Below are 25,979 nucleotides of genomic sequence, written 5' to 3'. Positions count from 1 at the left end.
GAATCACTGGAAACTGCTAACTCGATGAACTCGCAAGAGAGGTCACACTTATTCCGATAACATCGGATGGGGAAAAAGATCTTTGTGTTCGCTGTCCCCTCGCGTTCTAGCGCTGTACCAATGGATTTCACGTGAGCTTAGCAGGCGCTGGTCAAACTAGCTACTGTGTGACTGCAAGATCCTTTTGGCTTTGAGTAGAACACAGGCGATACACTGAATTACCTGCACTCGGCAAGGTTCATATTGCCGAAGGCTGAAAATGTTGCCGTTCGCAAAGGTGTCCAGTTTTTGCAAAACTGAGGTTAAAGCCCCTCGGCAATCATATTCTCGGTGAATATGTGTAATAGCCGGAGTTGATATTAACCGCCTCAACAAATTTGTGATAAGCTCATAGCGCTTTGTCGATTTTTGAGGGTGTTTTCGATAAATTTTAACATAGGATAGACAATTTCAACACAGATAAGCAATGGCAATTGGCAGATGTGGAAAAGAAGCTTAAAGCTTTTTACGATATTGGTTTCCAGACACTGGGAACGAGGGAAACAATTTAATATTGCTTGCCTTTAGATAAAAGCTTGCTTGAACTTTTGTGCAAAATTACGCTTAAAGCTTTATTGAAAAGCCTTAAACCTGTATTGCAGCTTCAAAAAATCTAGAAAAGTTCTACAACTCTGTCGTTAGATCTACTAGAAAATAAATGAAAGCTAAGTTTTTTTAAGGATTATATGAGATATAGAAACATATTTTCACAGTCCTCGCTGTGAGCAATCTTAAGTGTCTCACTACCATTTAACAGACCGTGGTGAAGTAAGTGTGTGGTTATGAAACTTATTTGCGTATTTTGAGATATGAGGAGTCTGAATCTGTAATTAATAATTACCAAAAGCAGTCGCTAGGGGCGCTGTCAAGTTATATTTAATTTGAGTATGTTTGATCGAGTTTAGAGCTAAACTAGAACAATATTTCGAATAAATTAGTCCACACTAGAGAGTATAGTATGGTGCAAAAATATATATATAAATCAAAATGCAAAAATTATTAAATCTATCACTAACATAGGTATATTGTAGCCGAGTTTGCTTCGCCATTTCGCTACTCGCTAAGTTTGAGCTTTTCTCGCTTGTTTAAAAATTTACATAAAAGCAATAATAAAGCTATCCAGTTTACTCCTTTACAAAAGAATGTGTGGAATCTTTATAAAAGTAGCATAACCGTTTACTATTTATCTGAATTTTATTATGCTTGACTACCAGTTGCTTGTTCGATTCGTATTCAGGAAAACCGGTGGCGACTTCTATTGATAAATATAGGAACCAGACGATCTTTCTAATTTATGCCAGTTGTTTGTTGATTCAGTATAAATAATATTTAAGCGTTGGCGGTTTGACTAGCGCGTTCGATTCACAACTGGCCAGGTTCTATCGAATCTTAGGCAGGGAGTAACAAAATTAGTTATACCACATAATAAAGCAAAATTACTCGTTGGGCATATATATATAATTAAATATATATATGTACGTGTATATGCATGAGTAAGGGAAGTGCATAAATAGCGACTGGATTGAACTTTGAAATCTTTGAAAAACAAGTGCTTCTGCGCCGAGACAGTTACAGCGGCACACAACTTATTTGTGGTTTCATATATATATATATAGATATATGTATTATGTGTATATGTGCATGTATGTGTGTGTAAAGAAATGCGCCTGCATGTATGTGTGTTTAAATATAGATACATGTGTGTATATTTTGCTTGAATATTTTTAATTTTCTTGCGGAACATTACTTAAAAGTTGCTTTTGTTTTGTTGAATGAACGACTAACTCTGCTGTTGCGCTTTTCGCTGCCAACAACAATGCTACATATATATAAGTACATATGTATATCTATAGATCTATTCTATATTGTTGCAATGGCATATGAGCATAGATAATAATATTATTTTTCTCGTAGATATATTTCGTGGTTCACCTTCCAACTTCATTAAAAGCTTTTATGAGCTGCCATCGCAATCGTTTATGTCCTATAAAAATCGCATAATTTTAGCATTTAGTCTGAAATTTAGTAGCGTCGCCCGGTAAAGCTTTTAACTACAAGATATTTGCAAGCGGAATTTTTTTAGAAAATCTATTTTTTTTGTTTTTATTTCTGTTTTTAATTTTGAGAAATTGTGTTAAAATAAACAAACTGTTTTTATTATAAACAAAAGTACCTAATAGAACTAAATAATTTTTAAAATTCAGACAACTTTCCGCGATTAGTGAAGGGAAAACAGGTTAGTTTGCCTACTGAACTTTAAAGTAATCAAATAGAATAAAATTCACCGAGCTATTGTAGTGTAGCACATTGTAATTTCCGGAACAACAAGCACATAATTTTCAAACTGAATAAACAACAAAAGTAAAATAATTAATTTTCAGGAATTACACCTCACATAAATTGTTAAATTAATTGGGTACCAAGTTCTAATGAAATTCATTCTTAATACAATATTATTTTTAACTAACGATACATTTCCAAGACACGTGCAAAGAATAATAAACAATGATTTGTTTATAAGAAATGGGCACAGACATCATCTACACACGCCTAAAGACACTTCACCTGTACGAATATGTTAAGTAAAAGCTTTCAACAAAGCGGTATATGCAAAAAAATCCCTTAAGCGTGTAAATTCCTTTTAATAACACAAACTTTTGCCATTGGAAAGTTCTTGTCTGATAACAAAGTCGTTTCGTTCCAGATACAAATTGCCGGTCCTCTTAACTAGACCCAATATTACCTGATTACCGCTGTAACAATCTCAATACACAAACACTTAGCTTTATAAGTTTTATAAATATTATTTTAAGCAGTAATCATTAATCGAGAACTCCTCGTGAAATGCTAGAGAGCTCTCTGTGTAATTCATACTCGATCTAACAAAAATTGTGACTCGTGAAAGTATAGCAATAGCTGTATGCTTAATTTATTAGCAATATAAATTTATAAGAACTAAAGTTATCATAGATTTACCGGAATTCAATTTACTTTAGAGTTTTGGTCAAATACCCAAGAATATGACGAGTTTAAGTCACTATCGAAATAGGAAAAAAACCGATTTTTTTTAATTTCACTATGGTAACACACCACCTTCTGATAGCCACTACAAAAATAGCTGTTAGTATTGGTTGATCACAATTCCCCCTAATAGTCTTCAAGATATCTTTAGAAAGGTCTTTCTCATCGTTCCCATAACAGTCGGGTCTACGTAACCGGAACGGATCCGGATTTTTATACGGCCAAGGACTGTCAACTCGGCAGAACACTTGCCGCTACAACAACAACAAGAGTCTTTCTCAATAAATCTTGTGTAAATTCAACCTTACAACTTATAAAAATTATTCTTAGTTCAACTAGACGTACAAATCTTTACCGAAAACCAGTTCAACTGCGAAATAAAGCAAAGAAATATGGGTATTTGATATAAATATATCTAGTTTTAGTTCACGACTTTTCCACATTGAATGGGATCTGAAATATCTGGGCATTGTAATAAACTTAGTTAAGTTTCTTGTACTCAACGAAAATTTTAGTATCCTCTATTTCAGAAGACTAGTAATCTTGTCGGAATACACTGTGGTGTTTTTACTTTAGAAGTTAAATCCAAGTAGATGACACCTTCGGTATTATACTCCACCTTCTGGAGACTAAATGAACGTTTAGCAGAGATAGAAATGTTAAGTAATAACATTCTCTAATTTGTGTGCGAGTTTCTACTAGTGGCACCCATTTGATAGTTCATTTCTGTCTTAGGTACATCGATACATACTCGTCTCAAGTTTATTGTACAATTCAATTAACGATAAACGCCTGTAAGTATGTATGTAAGTATTTTCAAGTATATTAGCTTGCAACTTCTTCGCGTCTAAATTGTTTTTGTTATTTTCTCTTATACGTTTTTTGTTGTTTTCTTCATTATTTAACGAAGTTATGCGAGGAATGTTGCTTTGGTTCATTTCCATTGTATAGAGTGGAAAAAAGAATACAATGGCAATAACAAAAAAATGGCGGCACAATACTTAACCGGTTATTGACTTGTGCACAGTTACTTTCATAATTTCAGCTTAGTGCGTAATGGTATTGATAGAATCCAGCTGTGCGCCGGTATGTGTGTATGTTTGTATGAGATTTGTTGTTTTGGAATGCCAGCACTTAATCTCGACCTTTTATGAGCCACACACACCAAGCAATAAGAAAAAACCAAAAAAAAACAGAAAAATATGTATAGAGGTTTTGGTTTAGCAGACTGTATTTACCAATTGGTATGTTGTTGCACAACCACTTTTATGGCAAGGCAATTTTCCACGCATCGCCTGTAAAACTACTTTTATTATTATCTTTTTTTTTTGTGGCATATATGTAGTCCTACCTCACTTGGTGCCTTCTTCAACCTATATTATCTACATAGTTTAACTGCTTTACCTTCTTTACCTGTGTGTGATGATGACTTCTGGGGAAGATTAGTCTTGAGCGTATGGTTGTGCCTGGCATTGTGGTTGTTGTTGTTGGTGTTGGTACAATTGTTGGCTGCTGTTGTGTTATCAGTGGACTGCGCGTCGATTTGACAGCCATTGTTGTTGCACATATATATTTTTGTTTTTCTAGTTGTTGTTTTTTACTTATTGCTACGCTGACGGTGTAGGCACACTGCTTTTTTGTTTATTTTTATTTTATTAGTTTTGCTTTATTATTTTCTTTATTTCACTTTGCCGTCGGCAACATACTTTTTGGAAATCCCAAATGATATTTCCGCTTTTTCAGATATTGCTCGCTAATTTCAGATTTTTTCATAAATTTTTTTTACACTTATTGCAAAGCATTATTTTGCATTTTGAATAAACACAGAAACATTGTTTATTATTTTACTTATGTTGAGAGAATTTTTCAGATTTGGATTTGCGTTTATTTGTAGTTTTTTGTTTTAAAAATTTACTAAATTAAGGTGCGAAAGGTTGGTAAATATTTGTCATTTCGAACGTGTGAATTTTTATTTTTTAGCAGGTGCGTTGGCTATATAGGGCTCACTGTCTTTATGGTAAAATAATGAAACCAATGTTTTAGCAATAAAGCGACAGGGTTTTTTTTTTTTATAAATTAAAAAAAATAATAATAATAATAAGCAAAAAATAGTTCCGATAAAAATTAATTTTTTTAAGTGTATTTTTAAAATTTTTTTCGCAGTAAGTGAAACACTTTATTTTATAAAGCATGAAGTTTGGCCGAGGAAACTCGTTCGTCACTTTTAAAAGTATGGAATATTCTTTGTTGCGAACTTAAAGAAAGCCTAAATCAATGCTTATGGTATAGAACAAACCGGTCAAAACAATGTTTATATTGTTTTAGCGTCTTCATAATGATTGTAAAAGAGAGAAATGGCGGAATAATAGTGTATGAAACCACGATAACATATACTTGTAACTTATCGAATATTACTTTGAAGGGATTGCGAAGAGAATTCAGAAGTAAGGTAACAAATGCTCAACATATCTCAAAAATAGTGTTTGTTACAGCATTAGTTATTCTGAAATAAGCTTAAAGGAGCATTCTAGTGTTAAGTTTTAAATTTTTTTTGCATATTTCGATAGTCTATAACTGTAAAAATACCGTACTAAATTTTGTTAAAACTCAGCTTTTTGTTTTAAAACGTCGTAGTTGTTGTTACAGCATAAGATAATCCCATAGAAAATTTTGAAACGAATTCTACAGTATTGAAAGTTCGTAGTTGAATAAAATTATGGGTCATTTAAAAAGATAGATCAAACATAAGCGTCTAAAATGTCCTCAATATTGGTTAACGATGCACTGTAGCTCTATGGAATATGAAAAAACCCGAATAGAGAGACTATATTTCCTATGATCTAGAAGACCCTCGCTCCTACTTGAACAAATACAAGTCAATGACTATAGTTATCAAGAATTAAGTTACAAAGAAACTCTTATTTTAAGCATTGAACTGCGAACCTATTGTAGACCTATGTCAATGTTAACTGAGCTAGTAATTGTTAAGTATACACAGATCTTTAAACGCAACCGAAGAGGCTTAGGACGCTTGGAAAAGAGACCATCCACACTTTCATAAACTCCGGCTTTAGCACAACGATTACTCACAGCTAACATTACAGTTTTAAAGCTTCCACTAACGAATATTCTCGAAAACTATTAAAAGTTTAAAGTACTACAATATTTAGAATTTCACCACATTTTCTTTTGAATAATGTGAATATTTTAAATGAATTCAAGTAATTGCTGATAGATCACTGATTTAAGCTTATAAGGCGATACGAACAGGCCACCTATCATATTAGGCGGTACAAGCACGCACATAGACATACTAACATACATATGGATTGAAGTTGATTACCAGTTTAAGTCGAAGCTTCAAGACGCCAGCAAAACCGCAAAGCTGCACACCAAAGACCACGCTGGCGTCTTGTGGCGGTTAACGACTGCTGGCGTGGGCTGGCAACCACGAGCAACAGGTTAAAGACAGCAAACGAATTGCACAACACCAAAGGAATAATGTAAAGCCAACAATAACAGCAAACAAAACAAATTATATCAAGAAGTAAGATGTTAAGCGTGTTAAGCAACAACGCCCATACAAATTTACACAAATTTTTCCACTTCCATAGAAATGTCAATAAACTTGCTAAAGCGCAGAATGAGCAAAGTCAAATGTGAAATTCATAAAGAGATGATGATGTGACAACTTCTCTCCAAGTTAAGTACACTTTTTAAGGCCAAACGGAAATGCAGTTGGCCAAATAAATGCCACTGAGCCCAATCGCTGCAATGTGTCACGTAGACCTCACTGGCCGAAATGGCAATTGCGCATCGCTACGCATGCGTAGTGCAACGTACTGTTATATTAGAGCGTTTTACAAAAGCAGCACACACAACAACTGCAAAACATGTGCAAGTGCTAATTTTGTATAATTTTTTACGCCACAGGCGGCCTCTAGTAAAGTAAATTGAAACGGAAGTTGCAATTTGCGCGTAGGCCGCAGCGTGTTTTTACGTCGCCACACGCCGCTTGATTGGCTCAAACCAACCTAGGCCGCTGCTCGTTCACTTATATAACGTCAATGTGGCAATGCGTAGGATTTCCGGCGTCGCCATTATAAGCAGTCAGCATTTTTTTATCTCTTTACTGTCGCCATATCTAATGCGTTTCGATTGCTGTAGTCTTCGCTGGTGACAATTTGGTAGCACGAAAGTCAAGGTTTCTGTCTTCTCGAGTAATTGAATTGACTGCAAGTTAATTTTAGTCTTTTGAGTGACAGCTCATCGACAAACGAGTTTCAGAGGTAATTGTTATTTTCTGATGATGTACTGAGGGCCATAAAAGGTATGACCCTTTTCTGATAATAGTGAACTGACCATGGAAATGCAAAATTACTTTTTTATATTTATTTTTTTAGTTTTAATGCAACTAAAGTCAGACTAAATCGCGTTTAGACGCTACAATCTGTGAACATATTGTTCAAATCGAACCACTGGCAAATAGCTGACATTCAAACTGACCGATCAAAATCAAGTTAAAGATCTTTTTTTACCCTTTATGTTATAGGAAAAGTACCTGTGAAAGGTATTACAGCTTCGGTGTAGCTGTAGTAAACTTTTTTCTGTTTTTTTTGTTTTAATTATTGAACTTAACACCGTAAGAGTTTATCAGAAAGTAACTTATGTAGATGTTCTCTTTCTCGATTTTCAGGACTAAATTCCTAATTTTAATATTCATAACAAACTCTTTATACAAGTATAGCCGTTTTCGATTCACTATTCGCCTTCTCCACACGCAAGGTATGAGCTCCGCTCTCTTGTCAAAAAAATTTCGTGTGTAAGCAACAATAAAGTTTTACAGTTGAATTTAATTAAGAGAGTTGCTCCTCATTAAAATGTCAATACTCGTAATTTTTTTTCTATTTGATTATGTCAGTTTATGTGATTTATGCCAGTTGTTGGTTCGCTTCGCAACTTTCTACGCTTTGGTGCACTGAAGAGAGCTTATTTTGTTTTAACATTTTTTATACTTTTTTTTGACTTTTTGCAAATATTTGCACTGATGGCATTCCTGAAATGCACGTCTGTTGAACTAACCAGTTCGCAATATACATATATGTATTTACATATGTATATGTGTGTCTGTATTTCGATTCCAGCAAACTCTTTTATTTACAGTAAATCACCTTAACTTTTATCTTCCTCATTTGCAATATTTTCATTTTGGTTATACACTTATGTTCTTCTTAAAAAAATTCCTTATTTGACTTTTTAAATTTCATTAACCTACAAGAAAATTTCCATACTCGCTGCTGATACAAAAACAAAATTTGTGGAAATGTTTACCTCAAGTACATTTACAGACAATAATATGTATATACTACATATATATGTACTGTATATATAGCATTTAAATATGCCAGTATATATGTATGTGTGCTAACACTGGCGAATAGGTGCGTTACCTGCCAATCCTCCAAGTCATTTGCACTTTGTGCCACACACGCGCACGCCATCTCCTTCCTCGCTACCTTCATTTGTTTCTTTATTTTATAAAATTACTTTGCTATTTGCGAAATTTCTTCGCTTCTTTTAATGGTGTATGTGTGTAGGTGTATGTGCTTTGCGCAAACACACTTCTTTTCGCACATTTTCCGCTGTCAACAGAAATGATAAACTCTTCTGCGCTTCCGACTTGGCTACTCGTACAATAGCCCGACTGCCATTTAGAGTCGTTATTTACTGCCTTTGTTGTTGTTGTAGTCATATGGTCAGTTGCCTTATGACGTCTTTGATGGCGATAATTTTTTTGCGTTTTCTTGTTGACTTTTCAGTGCATTGACGTCTGTGGCAGTTGCCATTCTGACGTTGTGGCATATGGTAAATGCGTAAATATGAACTCCAAAAAGCCGAAACACTCGTAAACTCACATGTCACGTACAGTTTTACGCACTTTATAGCGTGACTGCCATTCATAATGCATTAACTGCTTGAGACTTACTTTGATTAGTAGATAGTGATAATCCCAGAACCAACCGCGACTTCTGATAACTCAACGGACTTGATTGTATGTATCCATAACCGCTGAACTTAAGTGGGATAACCAGGAAGGCCAAAATGTTTACATAATATCGGGTCTATCGAGTGTTACCTCCTTTTAATTTTATGGGAGTGTGAGATAAAATAAATAAAAAATAAAATACAAATGTTTCTGAAGAGATGAGAGTGCGACTTGCTAAAGAGACAGATACCTAATTACAACAAGGGTTACCAAATGTTACTTTTTAACTAATAATTATGAAGAAATGATTAGAAATATAAATCATATAACTAAGGATTGTTTGATGGTGAAATATTTTAAACAACAGTCAACAGACTCAACACATTTTCGAACCATTCGAATGGCGCTCTTAAAAACAAATTATTTCTAGACAAAAAAAATTATATAATATAACTGACTAAACAATACCTACATAACCATATGGTATGTACCATATATTTGTAATTATATACATTTGTACAATACATTTAAACAGAAATCCATATAAAGGTATAGAAGCTCATAAAATATTCTTCGTTCCACGAAAACGAGCTAATCATATGCCCCCACGCTCAGATTCATAAGCGCGATCGTGGCGCATAGATATATTATATACACATACACATGCATACAAACAAACATACAACACCAAAATAGAGTTTCAACTGATTTAAAAAACAAGTTCGCCAGTTGGTGGCACACGCACCTAATATAATTAAATGCTGAAGATCTGGAACTGTCTGGTGGTTGCCACTGATAAAAACAAGCTAAGAGTATGTATATTTGTATATATGTACATTTATATATATTTAATTAACATAAATAAAAAAGACCAAAAATACATAAATAGCGGTGTGAAGGCATACAATTACTGGTAGACAAACATCTATATAAATTAGGGTGGTTTGGCTTTCCTGCCAAACTATGAGTTTTCCGATTTACTTGTATAATGATTTTTTTTCATTGAGTTATGAAATTTATAATAAAAAAAAATTTGCCTTAAAATAATCAACCTTTAACCGTTAATACTCGAATTTTTGGCCTATCCTAATATACATACATACATACATAAAACGCAGCAATTACTATATGCTGCACATGGCAAAGAATTTAATGCCGCTCAAATTCTTATAACTGATAAAAAATTAGAAAAGTACAATTTTTTTGCTTGTGAATTTGCTTTGAAGAAACATTTTATTTAATAAATAAATAAAAAAAAACAATTGTGGAATTACATAATAATGTTTTTTGATCTTCGCTTATACATTTTGAAAATTTAGGATTTTCTTGATACCGTAGCCGATCTCCAGGAGGACCTTCGAAAAAAGTCTCCTGACAGTGAGTGAGATATTATATTTCTTCTTAAAATTATCTTAAATCCAAAAATGAAAAAACAAAATATTACAAGTATTACTAAGTGCAAGTACTAGTCAGAATTTAAATTTTTGACAACATGGCGACTTCCCAAAAAAAGTTCTTTTGAAAAAATTTACACTTTTGAGTGTCTTAAAAAATAGAAAATGTTGGCTGATAAATATATCTAAGACGGTCCATTTCGGATAAGTTTTCCACACCAACTCTGAGAACACGCATTTAGAATTTTGAGAGCCGATTACAAATTTACACATATCTCCAAAACTATTTACCGGATCAACTTCAAAGAATATTTTAAAATATGTGTACATTTGTTATATGTAACTGCAAAAACAAAAATCATAAGACATTTTTTGAAATTTACAAGTGATAATAATCGCTTTAGGAGGATACAATCACGCTTGACATAAGAATATTAAAAATATTGCCCACAAACTACTTAAATTTCTAGCATAAGAAGTTGAAATCGAAATTAGTTATTGTTATTGCTTTCGTTTTCAATTTCTTCTTCTTCCTTTCATTTCATTTGCGTGTAAATGTTATTTGCTTGTCTCTTCAGCGTTATCAGCAATGCTTCAGTTGGCGCAATATGGATTGCGAGAGGAAATTAAATAAATACACGAATACATACATACATATGTATATGTGTGTTTGTTTGCATAAAAAGTGTGAAAAAAATACTATGATTGAAATGCAAACAAACATAAGTATGTGTGTACATATGTACAATGTAGTAAAGTGGTGTTGTTTGTGATAAGTCTGCGCGATTAGCCAGAAGACGGAACAAGTGTTTTAGGGTTCAAACCAAAGTTGCCAACTAATTGTTAAACCAAATCCATACAATCCATATAAGACATTTTATTTTAATTACTTTTATAATGGAAGTATGGAAAATTTTAATGAGAATTTGGTGCCGATTTTAAATTGATTTCCTAAAAAGGGGACTTTTTGGTAGCCTTGACTTTAATAAGGCCTAGCGTAATCCAAATTGAAACATACAAACGGGGACCAAAATCCGTCGGTGTTACATAATGCAAGTGTAGCCAATAAAAATTCACGAGACATATCGAACTAACGGTATTTCATGAGTACTCTCGAAGCAACGATTCCTCGCCTAAAGCGCAATAAAATATTTAGACCCATTACAACCTACAGCATAGAAATGAACTGAAGCAATACAAAAACTACAATCGATCGATGAAAGTTTTGGGTTTCTGAAGCGGAAATAACATATCACATCTCCCACGAATTCTAAACATGTAGTTTTAAAGTTTTTTGGTTAAAATAGAGTTTCAAAAACATGAAATTAACTTGCCAGCAGCTACACAGCATTTTTTCCTTAATTTAACAACATTTAAAACAAGAAAATTTGCATATATTTGTTTTTCTACAAAAATGTTTCTCAGTTGGCAATCCTTTATATTTATTTCATCTTTTAAACAAGCATCTATCAAACTGAGCGTTTTATAACTACTAAATGCATATTTATTTAAATAATAAAACATAAATTTTTTTTTTAAATTAATTAATAGATTTTTTTTTAATTTTGTTTGTATAATTTTTTCTATCCAGTAAAAGTTGATTTTTAAAGTAATTAAAATTTTTTTTTATATAAGTTTTTCTACATCTTCATATAAAAACAGCTACCAAATGCCTAAGTTCATGACATGTTGGAAGAAGTGAAAATAAATCAAACTTTTAAAAATTACATTTTTTGTATTTTTTTTTCAATATTTTTTTTTTATTTCCTTTGCTTTTATTTAATGCTACATAGTAGTTCCATGATTAATAAACCAATTTGTTTAAAGAACTGATTGCTGCGTATTAATTCTAGCCGAAAGTGAGCCCATTTAATGCCAACGCGCCGTAGCTGCGTTAAATATAAATAGTTGCGTTTTATTTTTAAATTAATGCTGATTTCGAGCCAATTTAAATATGAATTTTTCTTGCCAAACTTTTAAATATTTTTCATTCTTTAAAATCATTTTTAAATAAGAAAAAAACATTTTTTTTCGGATTTTTTTTTTACATATTTTTTTCATATTTTTTAAATATATTTTTTCATAATTTTTGAAATTTTTTTGCTTTTATATTTTATTTTTTAATATTTTTTCCTTTCATTCACCTTCATTGCGCGTTTTTTATGCTCGAATATACGCATTCTGCACACTATTTTTGGCGACACTATTTATAATTTCAGATTTCTTGATTGGTATCTACACACACATACCTGTAGAAATAATTATATATGCGTAAAAACATACATACAAATATACATACGGCCACCCTGTCGAAAACACATTAATTCGGGAATTATCAAATTTACATAAATTCAGCCGACTCTTAGAAGCTTGTACAAACAGATATGTGCTAACTTTGCCTTGCTGATTTATTATTCAACACTTTTTGCTATTGCTTTACCTTTTTTTAGAACTTTTTTGAGCTATTTCTTATCAAACAGCAAAATTAATTATGTATTATATTTTGGGAACCGTTCACTAGGTCACGCCACGCTTCAATACTCGATGCGTGTCTCACGACTACACACTTCGCTTCACTGATACTTTAGTTATAATTTAGCTGGAACTGTAGTATTTTTCCAGCTTGTTTATTTCATTTTTTTATTTTAAAAAAATTTCTATAACGCGATTTTTTTTTTATTTTAGTTTTAAAATTTTTAATTTATTAAACTTTAAGTTTTTTACCAAAATAAATTTGTACGATTTTCAAATCTTTGTCACATTTTGTCACCAGTTACACTTATTCCTTCCACTTTATTCCATTTATTTCTTCACTTATTGGCTTCTGTGCTTCACAATTTGCTTTGAAAACTCTCAACTTGATCGCCACTTGACTGCTTTTCGCGTCGCAGGCGTATTGCGCGATCGATCACTTCGCTTTCAGAAAACTGTGAGCCACACTGCTCGTTTTTGTTGCTTGCTAAACACACACACACACTCGTTGCGGCGACTACGTTTACGCGTCTCTAGCGCTGAGTGTTCGAAACAAGACTGAATGCAGCCGAATGACGATGGAGCGCTTTGGAGCGTGCTGACCGCAACTTGCTGCCTTGACTTGTTGGCTGTTGCACGCACTTCTCCACAGGCGCGCTCTCCCGCATGAGGAACGTAGATCGCTCACTGCTCTTTCGAAATTCTGCGATCGCTTGCCAGCATTTTCGGTGTGTTCGTGCGTGTGTATCGGTGTGCCGTCGAGGTTCTGGTAACTATGTGTTGTATGTGTGAGTGTGTGCGTAGAGTATCTCTAAACATGTTTTTATTTTTTATGACCGCAACGGTGGCTAAAAGCATGTCTGTGTGGTTGTTGCTATCATTATGTCTTCGACTTGTTGTTCTTTTACTGCCGTTCTGATTTGGCTTCCAATTCTTGTTCATGGCTTCGTTGATTGTGGTTGCTACTGTTGCTGTATTGGCTGCGTTATTCTTCTTATTTTTTTGATTTTTTTCTTTCTCTCATTATCGAACGCGCTTCATTTTTTGTTTTTTCGAAACCCTCTTGCGTTCGCACGCGTGTCGGCCCCAGCGTCATTTGCTTTTGTTGTGTTTGTTTGTATGTAAGTCTTTGCCCGACTTGGATTTATTCCTTTTGAAGCGCTGTGGGAATTGGGGATTGCCAGATCGCCACCGCAGCCACTAAGCACAATGCAATTTTCTGTTTCATGTTCTTTTCTTTTTTTTTTGCATATTTCCCTCCGACAGACACTAATGTGCAGTTTATTTTTGCACTCGGCCACCACGCCTGCAAATCCGTATATATTCTGACTTCTTTTTAGAATTTTTCTATTTCCATCATTATTCACTGTAAATACGCGCTCTGCTCTGCGGTCCCATAATGTACACACCAGCGTTCCATTTAACAAATCGCTTGAGCAATTCTTTGCGTCACTTGGTGTGCTAACGAGCTGTCGGTGATTTGTATTTGTAGTCGTTATTTTTACTTTTCCCCCTAAATTATACAACTTACTGCATTTGTTGTTCCCTGCGAGTCTGTGGTTTGCCTGAGGTGTCATTGATTATTCATCTAATCCATCTTCGTAATTGTCTCTCGAAGACCCCAAATAAAAGCCATTAGGCATAAAATATGGGAATCACCTCTCTAGAAAGAGACCTATATCGAACTGTCATGTTATCAAAAAGCAAGATGTACGTGGTATATGGAAACTGCTTCCATGAAGTTAAAAAAAATACCTATGATTTATAAAATCACGAAAAGTTATTCCTTACGAGAAATTTGGTAAATAAGATCAGCGATCTCATCGCTCTGTTTGAATCGACACGCTGTAAACTAAATTATAGAAAATTTCGAAAATATTAAAGACCTAAAGAGCAAAAATGTGCACGCTTTACACCAAATCGAAACTCAGTAAAACTAAAGAGACCATGACAATATTTTCTCTTTTGAACAGGCATCACAGCTACATAGGAGCTATAAGAGTGTAACAATGCATAATTTTCAAACCAAAATTATATTCTCGATGTTTATCAAAATCACTTAATAAAATTGTGATTTTCCATCATAAAGGCAAATATTCATAATTTAAAATATTGTGGCTAAAGCTATGAATATTGGGTCTATAATAATGTTACTCCAATATACCGAACATGCATTGGAAAGCTGCTGTCCTCTTGCGTCCTTTTCACCCTGTCTTTTATATCATACCGAAACAAAACTGTATTGTGGTCTGGTAAGTGCTGAGAAAAATTGCATCTACTTTATTGAAAGTTGGTATCGTTTTTTAAATTCTGTAATCATCGCCGTAAATTATCTTCACACAGTTCTGAAATATTGTTGTTTGCATCATCTTGCTCTTGCAATATTGATCTTTTCATAGTTGTTTTTGGTTGCCCGTGACTCCAGCTTCCTAGTGGACTCGAGTCAGGTATCTTTCTCGATACTTAACACTTTAAAAGCTACCACCACTTCCTACCACTTCCAGCACTTATTCAGCTTTAGAGAATGAAATGAGAACAAAGCGCTGAATGCCAAAGCTCCCGAAAACGCTATGACTTTTTAAGTATAAATAAATACAATTTTGGAAAATGAATTTCAAATAAATGCGAAAGAATAGAAATCTGGATTATAGATGAATTAACGTTTTACATGCTGAATTGCTATGTTGAAATATATTTCCAAAAATTTATGGAGCTATAAACTACAAAACTTAGTCAATTTTGGCCACATGCTGGCAGGGATGTGCTGAGAAGTACTTTTTCGAATTTTCGAAAATAACGTGCGCACTTTCGAAATCACTGCAGTAAATCGGTGAACATGCGAAATTTGTGTATGTATTGTTTACATCAAAATCTAATGTTTACAAATATTTTCTTTGCTTTTGCTTTTCTTTTTTATGAACGGAAATACATGCAATATTATATTTATGTATGTATTTTTGATTAGAATATACTTGTATGTATTTGCACAGTTTTGACTTTGTAGTTACAAAGTGCGATCAACACATGCCAAATATAAATAAGAAATTTCTCAGAAATACTAATATTATTATATATTATATATTTGCATCTACTAACATATAAATATGTGTTATATGAAAGTAAATGTGTACAGAGCGTCCCAAAAGTGAGGAAATTAGGAAAATATATATAATATATAATATATAAATAAATAATTTTTTTTTTAATTATTTAATTTTTTGTTGTATATAACTTTTAAAAAATTTAAATAATTGTTTAAGTTTCATTATATTAGAATATATATTTTATAATAAAAAAAATATTTGGTACTAAATAATTTTAATTTAAAAAAAAAAAATTGAATAAAAATGTTTCTTAATAAATAATAATCGAATTTCTATTAATTTCCTGAATATTTTTTTATTAAATAACTGATTATTAATTACTTAATTAATCTAATGATAATTATTTTTAAATCCGTTAAAGCTAAATAATAATAAATAATATTAAAAAAATTATTAATCGTAAACGTTAAAAAAATAACTAATTAATAGTAATTTTAAAAAATTAAGAAAGTCTATAATAATTATTCTTTTTTATATAAACATAATACATTTTTGAAATCCGTTTAAATTATTTTTAACAATATAAAATAAAGTAATTGATTCGAAAAATTTTAAATTTAAATTAACTTTTTATTAGTTCATTTTCATTCATTTTTTTTAAATTAAGAATAACTTAATTAAAAAATTTAATTTATTTGAAAAAAAAATTAATTCTACAAAAAAGTAACTAATTAACAGAAATTAACAAAAAATCCGAAAATAACAATCTAGATATTATTCTCTTATATAAATTATAAAATATATAATATTTTCAATAAAATAATAATTAAATTCTTATATGCATTAAAATTAAACTTAATAATATAACATGAAAAAGAAAAAATTCTAATTCTAACAAATTAATAGTAAATATAAAAAATTATAAAAAATATTAATAAATATCGTTTAATGTAAATATTGTTATCTTATATAAAGTATAATTTAATTTCTATAAATAGTGCAAAAAAAAGAAATAATTCTACAAATAAAAAAAAAATAACTAATTAATAGTAATAGTTATCTTTTGTTAATTATAAAATACAATTTTTGATAAACTAATTTTTTTAATCCGTTAAATCAAATTTAATAATATTGAAAAGAAAGAATTATTTCTTAAAAATTATAAAAAATTTAGAAAAATAATAATTAATATTTTTTTATGTTTAATGTAATTTTGTTATCTTATGGAAAGTTTAACAAAACTTTTCTATAATTATTATTTTATTCTATAAATATTAATAACTATCAATTAATTATTGATACTTTTATTAATATTAGGTGTAGTAAAAAGAAATACATTATTCGATTCCGTTCCGGTAATTTCGATGTCAAAAATGCACCATGCTCTGGATGATCAATTATCGGAAAATCGATCAAATAATGGAAATCGCCAAGTCCAAACATCGATTACAATTGTCCAGGACCTAAACATTGCACAAAAAACCGTTTGGAACCATTTAAACAAGGCTGGATACGAAAAATAATAATTAAAGCATTCCATTTCATGCAAAAATAATGGATTTATTTTTACTACACCTAATAAATATATTAATATTCAAAAAACATAATCATAAAAATTAAAAAAATAAGAAAAAAATATTTATTAAATAATATTTTTGATTTATTAACTATATTAATATAATTTATCAAATAATATTTTTAAAGAAAATATTGTTATATTTAATAAATTATAAATAAAGTTTCCTTGATCATTAAATTATCGAAAGATATGAGTAAATAATTTAATTTCTCTTATTTTATACACACATACTTATAACTACATATATGGTATATAACGATATAAAAAAGATTTTTAAATAAAGGAAGCCGGCAAGGTCGCTTAAGAGTGATTTTTCGCAATTGCTCCGCCTTGAACTTCCGACCAAATGCAGGTAAACAAAATATTGTGATTACTATTTAATAGTTATAATTAATAAAATTATGGCGTTATGTACATACATATGCATAACTACAGTAAACTTAGCCTATATGTATTTATCCGTTGTGGCGGATAACGCCCAAGCGCACCACAGGCAATGACAATAACATTTATGAATTGATTTATTTTGTTTGTATTTGTTATTGTTGTAATTGTTCCTATTACCGCCAACACCAAATTGCATTAGTTTCTCAATGAAATGCGTAGTTTTGTTGTTGTTGATTTTTGGTCGATTTTTGTTTGGTTTAACAGGTGCTTTGCCATTTAATTGGTACAAAATTATTCATTGATACAAATAGCCGTATGCACACACACACATACATGTGCATTCATAACAAATGTGTGCAAGTTGTTGGCCTCTTTGGACGCTCATGAACCGCAGACACCGTTTGCGTCATAAAAACACCGTTGAATTGGTTTGGTCGTAGGCCAAGAAGGTCAGCGTTGATTGTGAATAAAATGTTTGTTATTATGCATATTTGTATGTAAGTTGTTGGTTCTGTTTTTACAATGCACTCTATTGAACTGAGAAATTTGTTAGCAATTACCTCTAATATTATCCGAGATTTTCTATCCATTTTCATGTATGTACATAACAGTAAAAGTCATATTAATATTGGATTAGATTTGAGCTCAAATGATAAACCAAAATTTGTGTTGCCGGTGTTAGCTATTGTCGATCTCTCAATAAGTTTCATAACTCTTGGATAAGATTGAAAAAAAAATAGTCGCACATAACCATAATTGAGTAAAATTGGATTCAACATGTGGAGAACCACTAAGAGCTGTTGAGTATAAATTCCATTAAGACCAACCCCAAAATTAACAAAATTTTGTCTGACTTTAAAAAGCCTTTTTAAAAGCCCCAACAGCTATTCCATAACATAAACTATGTAATATACTATATTTATAGAAAATAATCAAAACTCAAATGACAAAAAGGTGGAGAATTTTGGAATCCTGGAATAAGTCAACTTTGTTCAGATCTCGACGATCACTCTAAGAGTTGCTAGTTCGAATTCAGTTCTAGAAAAATCATTTTAATACAATTTTTTTCGGCAGACTAGAAGATAAGAACATTTATTCCGAGTGTTTTTTTTTTGTTTTTTGTTTTGACATGAAAAGAGTCTTTGCTTCACTCTTCAATCTAGGAATAGTTGGATTTACATACGGTGAAATTATTAATGTCAATTTGGTTGAAAAAGTGAAAGGTGAGTACTTACAAAATATTTTCTCAAAGCAAAAAATGTTCATACAAAACACCCTGTAGAACCTTAAATGAAGTTTAAAGACGACTCATTCCGAAGTTGGTGTATGCATAAATTATAGCTAGCATATTCGTTTTTGTGTGCAACAACTCTGCGAGTAGTCTACAGGATTCTGTGACAGGGGTTCTTTAAGCCCCTTCAGTCTTTCAGATTGAAAACATTAGATTTTCGTTTTTTTTTTGTTATAATTCGTTTTTACTTATTTTTTGGTGTTTCTGAAAAAATGTCTTGAACTAGTTCACATAGGGAAGTGGCCTCTGATTCTTTCGGATTTTTTGAAAGAGATCGTTTAGAGGCTATATTTGCGTTAAAAAGTCTAAATAAGGAAAAATTTCAAAAATTATAATATTGAAGCAATTTTAGGGTTATACATAACAGATTACACTCCGACAAATACTATATAAGTATAAAGTATTTCTAAAGGCCAGTGATTACTAAAGCCCATAACTCGCCAAAACTTCCTTTGCTCATCTTTTTAAGCTTCAATTTCATTAATAAGCGAATCACAAGTTCATTACTATAGGCGAACACATATGTACATATACAGCAAGGAATGAGAGAGCGGCCAAGCGAAGTCGATTAAAAGAAAATACCTAATTGTTGTTTAAAAATAGTAATAAACCCCCACAAACAAGGCTGTTTATAGAATTTCTACGATGAATCATCCGGTAATTTCCACAAAATGTATAAACTGGACTTACCGCACGTATGTGTATGTATATATGTACTCTGCATATATTCGTAAAATTGCCACAGAGGTGTTTAAAATTAGCGCAATTGACAAAATGCTCAGCGGCTCAGCTGCCAAGCGCAAACAATCATCGACATCGCGCTTACAACCCGCAACTGGTGGTGACGCGTCACGCGTGCCCGTGCCCGTGCTCATTCACAAGTTCCGTCACCGTTTTGTGGTTTCATTCATAGTATTGTATGTCCGTTTGGCACTTTTTCTCCCTCTCACCGCATGGGCATGCCAGCCAATGTGTCGGCTAGCTGAATGGCTTTTGCATGACTCGCTCGCTTATTACGAAGCATACGCGACAATGTAGCGCACATGTATAAACGTGTCTTCCGTCTTACATGGCTTTCGCCTAAAACCTGCGCTGACTCATCGGTAACGCAAAGCTCAATGCGCCGCTTGAATGAAGCGCGGCTTGTGACCGAACACGCGTCATCTTCACGCCGCCAAGCCATGGCGAACCAATCAACCAAATGCTCTAATGCGATGCCGCTTGATCAAGCCAATTGACAATGATGTTGGAGAAATTACTGGAGGCCTGGCATAAGAATTCGAGGGAATGAAACTCAAAATCAGAATCTTTGGACATGAGTCACTGGCGCTGCACGCGCTGCTAGCTGGTGCCGTTTTAATAGGCAGGCACTCAGGTTTATGCACCTCGCACTTATCCGCCACTAAATATGCTTGCATTTTTCTTATTTATGATGTTATTATGTAAACATATGTATATATGTATATACATACATATGTATCGATGTATACAAAAAAAATTCATGGAATGAGCCATGGGCGGTCAAGGCGTTTCAAATAGCGGGCATGGCGAATTTCTCACGATTCTCGCACTCTCACGTTGGTTATTGTCGGACACAATTACAAAAAAAAACTTTACTAATTTGTACTGCATGAAGGTGCGCACACATCCGGTAAGCGAGTCTGTGATTTGTGGAATGTGAGTTTTTCAAGATGTGTCTTGAGGAATGATTCATAAAAAGATGAATAGAAGCTTTCTTCTAAGCTCTACAATGGATATGCCAAGAAAATAGAATGATTAAAAGCTCATTGTGGGTGTTCATGATATGTTATAATAGCAGAACGAATAAAATATTTTCGTATAGACGTCGCAAGTGACAAATGAAGAATAAATATGTATATAAAATCAGAAAGAGGAAGGGCAAAAACATTATCAATATATCATTAATGATAAGTGATCATTATAAATAAATACTTAGAAATTTTATCGAATGAAATATCATTGAAACTTTTATTGTGGATATAGGTTCCAAATGGAGTCCACTACGGAATTAAAACCTGTTACCATCTTGAATAAAATAAAATAAAACCTTAATGCAATTTTTACATATACGTGTTAAAAGCCTCGGTTGGAATGGCCTTTCGTGAATTTCGTTTTTTCCGGTTTGGGCTCATTTTTGCAGCGCCATTCGCTAAATTGTTGGACAGTCGTCTACGCCATATTCATAAGCCCACATCTCCTCAGTAACGATACGTTAAACGAATGTGGTCCTCAGCTACGTTGTCAATCATCTCTTTTACGACCTTTACACGACATCGCTTTTGCAAAAGATTCAGGTATTTTGTGTACGAATGTTAATACTTAAAACATTAATCAAAATGTGCTGCGTTGATTTATAAGAGATGTCGAAATTCTCTGCTATCTCTTTAATACAAACACAACGAATTTCAAGCGCTAGATCTTTAACTTTTTCAAAGTTATTGTCATTAACAGGTGTGGTTTGACGACTCGCATGACATAAGTTTTTGATGACTTTACGACCTTCACTGAATACTTTGTGCCACTCAAATACTTGTGTTCGTGATAAAGTGGCAGCACCAAGCCCCCCTGCAACATTGTCAACGGGTTCGTAGCCGTAATTTCATTGGAAACACAAATCTCAAACACACTCGTTGTTAAATTTCGCCAGACAAACTTTTCACGATCCCACTAACTGAACGAACTTTCATAAAATTATCCTATATATATATCGTATGTAGCGTATTGTGTTAAGGAACTGAACACTTCTGAACCTAGGTAAATGCCCTGACTTAATTCGGTCGACTGCTCAGTTATTTGACGCATACCTTGCTTGGAAAAGACTCAAGTGATATGGGTCACCTATAATCTAAGTATTTATATCAATATGGTATTGGCGGATTTTACACTGCTCACCCAAATTTCTCAGTTAATAGAGATATGTGTATTTATATAACTGGTACTCCTATACTCGAACTAAGCGACCCAACGGAAGCAATAATTTTTCTACAGCTTATCAAATATTATCAAATAATTTTTAATCTCCGTTAAACTTTATAGAATTTAAAATATTTTCTGCATATGCGAGCCACTGATCGCAACAACAATTTTTACTGGCATTTCTAATTATTGTCTGGTGTTCGCAGAAGCTCTAATTTATTTTTGTATTTGCAAATACAATTTAGACATACTTTTCTGTCTGATCTGTTGAGTTTAATTGTCTACAAAGCTAAAACGCAATAGAAAAGTGTGAACCCAAATTTTTTTTTATTATTGATTGTATAATTGTGTACTTAATCATATAATTATTTTTGTGAATAATATTAATTTTTTTTTTTACATTTTACCAGACTATGTCAAACGATACAATATGTCCACGGAAAAAGCTCCAACCTCAATTTACGTATATTAAAAGGTAAGGCATGTTTTTATCTAAAAGTAAAAATGAAAAAACCAGCAAATATCATAAATTATACGACACATTTCCATTTTTAAGCAAAGGGCATTTCAACAGGGTTGCCGCCTATATTTGAACCCAGCATCACGATTTTCGCGATTTTACTAAAATTTAGCAAATTTATTTTAATTTATTATAGAATCAGAAAAATAGTAAAATAAAATTTTCTCCAAGCAACAGAAAAATGATAAAAAAGTTTTACTTAGTCACAGTGCATTGAAAATAATATAATATTACACGCGCTGACTGATAAAGGTGAACCTAAGTCTATACGCCACCTTACTCGATATAAAAATAAAAAATAATTCATATAAAAAATATAGAAATATTCAATAATATAAAATATAATATACTATAAAAAATTTTGAGTTGATCAGGTTATTGATTGTCTCCACCGAGACTCAGTTAGATTTATAGCATGTTTGCCGATTAAGTGTTTGCAAGTTGCCAGAGGCATAAAAAATACCCTCTTTTTCAGGGGTTAATTGTAGAGTGGTACCTGTTCGGGCTAGTTCATCTGCTTCGCAGTTACCAGGGATATCACTATCCCTGAAACCCATTGCAGGTTTATCGTGAAATAGGATGTCAGATCCTCTAATAGATCAAGACATTCTTTCACTATCTTTGATGAGACCATAGGAGACTTGAGTGATTTCAAGGCCGCTTGGCTATCCGTATAAAGTTATATGCTCCTTGTTGTGAGCACACTTTTTGTCAATACAACAAGGCTTTCTTTGATTGCTGTGATCTCCGCCTGGAAAACATTGCAGTGGTCTGGTAAGCGGAAGGCAATTTTGGTGTCTAAAGTTGCAGAGAAGACCATGATCACCCTAATAGTCATATATTTCGTGTAATACAAATAGTTTTGTAGATAAATCCAAACCATGAGAAATTTGAAACTATCACACCACAAGTGCACAAGTACACATATACCTACATGCATAAATACAGATATAAATACTCAATTATATACTCGCAATTGATATGCGATAGAATTCTATTGCTACTCCAAAACCTAACCTTGAATATGAAGCACCAAGCATGAAAGCGTTCAATAACAATTATTGGGTAAGCGAAACCGAAACTCAATGTACCGAAATTGTACCTAAATACTTGTATTTACCTATTTATGCTCGTAGATACTAGCGTCTACAAACGATACAACAACCAATCGAGCATCAAACGGCATTAAATTTAAATAACAAAACTACAAAAACAAGAAATTTGTAATAAATAAATGAAAACCAAGTAGAATTATGTCAAAAGCAGAAGAGTAGGAAACAGTCGACCGAAAACGGGTATAAAATAATTTTATAATTGCTGCCATGCTTGCGTAATACTAAATAGACTCGACAATTTGAATTTACATATGTATACAAGTACATATATATACTTTTTTATATGTATGTACTTGTTAGTACTGATATTTATAATTAGAAACGTCATTTGTACATTTTCTTGTTTGAAGACTGAATTGTAGAATGGAGAAGAGCAAAAAAAAAATTTATTGACCAATGATGCTGTCGAATCAATAATTTGGGTGTAAAAACTCACAAAAATCTTTGAATACAAGCAAGATAATCGAAACTATTATGAAAACAAGTCAGGAAGGGCTAAGTTCGGACGTAATCGAACATTTTATACTCTCGCAAAGTCAAATGGTATACTCGTTTGAGATTTCTTTGTGGATTGACTGATATTTTCGGTAGAAGGTCAACTATAGGCACTGGGGTCCACATATTTAGTACTTAGGGGTTTGAACAGTTTTGGTTCGATTTAGACAATTTTGGCCGCAAGGTGGCATACTTTAATTGCATTATTCACGCAAAGTTTTACCCCGATATAATCATTGTTACCTGATTTGCATAGTGGAAAGTGAAAGAATCAGATGGAATTGAAAATGGTGTTACATGGGAAGTAAGCGTGGTTGTAGTCCGATTTCGCCCATTTTCGCACTATGACATAGAAACATGAAAAGAACGTTATGCACCGAATTTGGTTGAAATTGGTGAAGCAGATCCCAAGATATGGGTTTTCACCTAAAAGTGGGCGGTGACACGCCCACTGACTAATTTTGAACGCGGTTCCTATAAAGCCAATTTATACCATCTCAGAGATAAAATTTAATGTCTCTGGCGTGTTTAGTGCTTGATTTATCGCGCTTTTAGTAGTTTTTAACAGTACCGTTATATGGGGAGTTTAGGAGATATGCACATTAAACCTATTAGAGGCGGGACCACGCCCACTTTTTAAAAAAAGTTTTAACTGCAGATGCCCCTCCCTAATGTGATCCTGTGTACCAAATAACAGTTTTGTATCTTATTGCGGAGCTTAGTTATGGCAAGATATTTGTTTTTGATTAATGGCGTTTTGTGGGCGTGGCAGTGGTCCGATTACGCCCATCTGCAATACCAACCGTCTCACGGTACCAAGAAACATGTCTACCCAGTTTCATAAAGATATCTCAATTTTTACTCAAGTTAGAGCTTGCACGGACGGACGGACAGACAGTCACCCGGATTTCAACTCGTCTCTTCATCCTGATCATTTATATATATATAACCCTATATCTAACTCGATTAGTTTTAGGTGATACAAACAACCGTTAGGTGAACAAAACTATTATACTCTGTAGCAACATGTTGCGAGAGTATAACAAGCTTCGTTTGTAAATTATACGATGACAGCTCAAAAAATCAAATTTCAAACATCTGACAGTTAAAATGAAACCCTGATCCTGTTATGAGTACTAATATTCCAAAGTGAATGCCTAGCAGTCATTGGGAGGAGTAAAGTTCATAGATTTATGTGAAGGGATTGGAAAATAAATATTATAATAGTATATTTAAAATCTTAAAAAATAAAAGACAAATTTTACGAGACATAGGAACATTTTTGAAACTCTTCCTTCCGGCATTTCCCATTATGTTACACAAGTCTGTTATGAAAATATACACAATTGCGGACTAACTCTTCGAAAACGTAGCAACTTGAGCCGCCAATAATTATTTGCTCATGAAATATTGGCGAATTATTTACTTGATCGCAACATAGAATTATTTTTAAGCTATCTAACTCTTTTATTAGAAGCTCATTTTTCCTTTGAAACATAAATTTTATAATATTACCAATAGACCAAGGTTCCTATGCTAGATCAAATTCAGAAATTGCGATTAATATGTCGAAATCAAATTAGATTGTCAGTTATTGGTTATCTTATAAACTATATATTTCTGAGATGTATAAATATTTAAAAGTCTAGCAAAAAGCAATCTATTATATTTCCAGATGTCAGATGGCTTTAGTAATCTG

General features: G+C 32.6%; 1 protein-coding gene across 4 annotated transcripts in view; it reads right to left on the bottom strand.

The window, feature by feature from the left end:
• Positions 1-25,979, bottom strand: part of Sarm (sterile alpha and armadillo motif) — a 113,619-nt gene that overhangs the window by 76,696 nt on the left and 10,944 nt on the right. Inside the window, exon 1 of one of the 4 annotated variants that reach the window (XM_070112092.1) lies at positions 4,474-4,764. The exons of 2 other annotated variants lie outside the window; for them this stretch is intronic. In XM_070112092.1, coding sequence (XP_069968193.1) covers positions 4,474-4,614 — 141 coding nt within the window. In that variant the 5' untranslated portion in view covers positions 4,615-4,764. Of the gene's footprint in view, positions 1-4,473; positions 4,765-25,979 lie in introns of those variants that run through there. One more of the 4 variants, XM_070112094.1, reaches the window with a different exon arrangement.

Source organism: Bactrocera oleae, chromosome 6 (genome assembly GCF_042242935.1).
Source record: "Bactrocera oleae isolate idBacOlea1 chromosome 6, idBacOlea1, whole genome shotgun sequence".
In the NCBI taxonomy this organism is placed as follows: domain Eukaryota; kingdom Metazoa; phylum Arthropoda; class Insecta; order Diptera; family Tephritidae; genus Bactrocera; species Bactrocera oleae.
The sequence above is the reverse complement of the archived record's forward strand: the minus strand, read 5'-3'. Positions and strand labels throughout refer to the sequence as shown.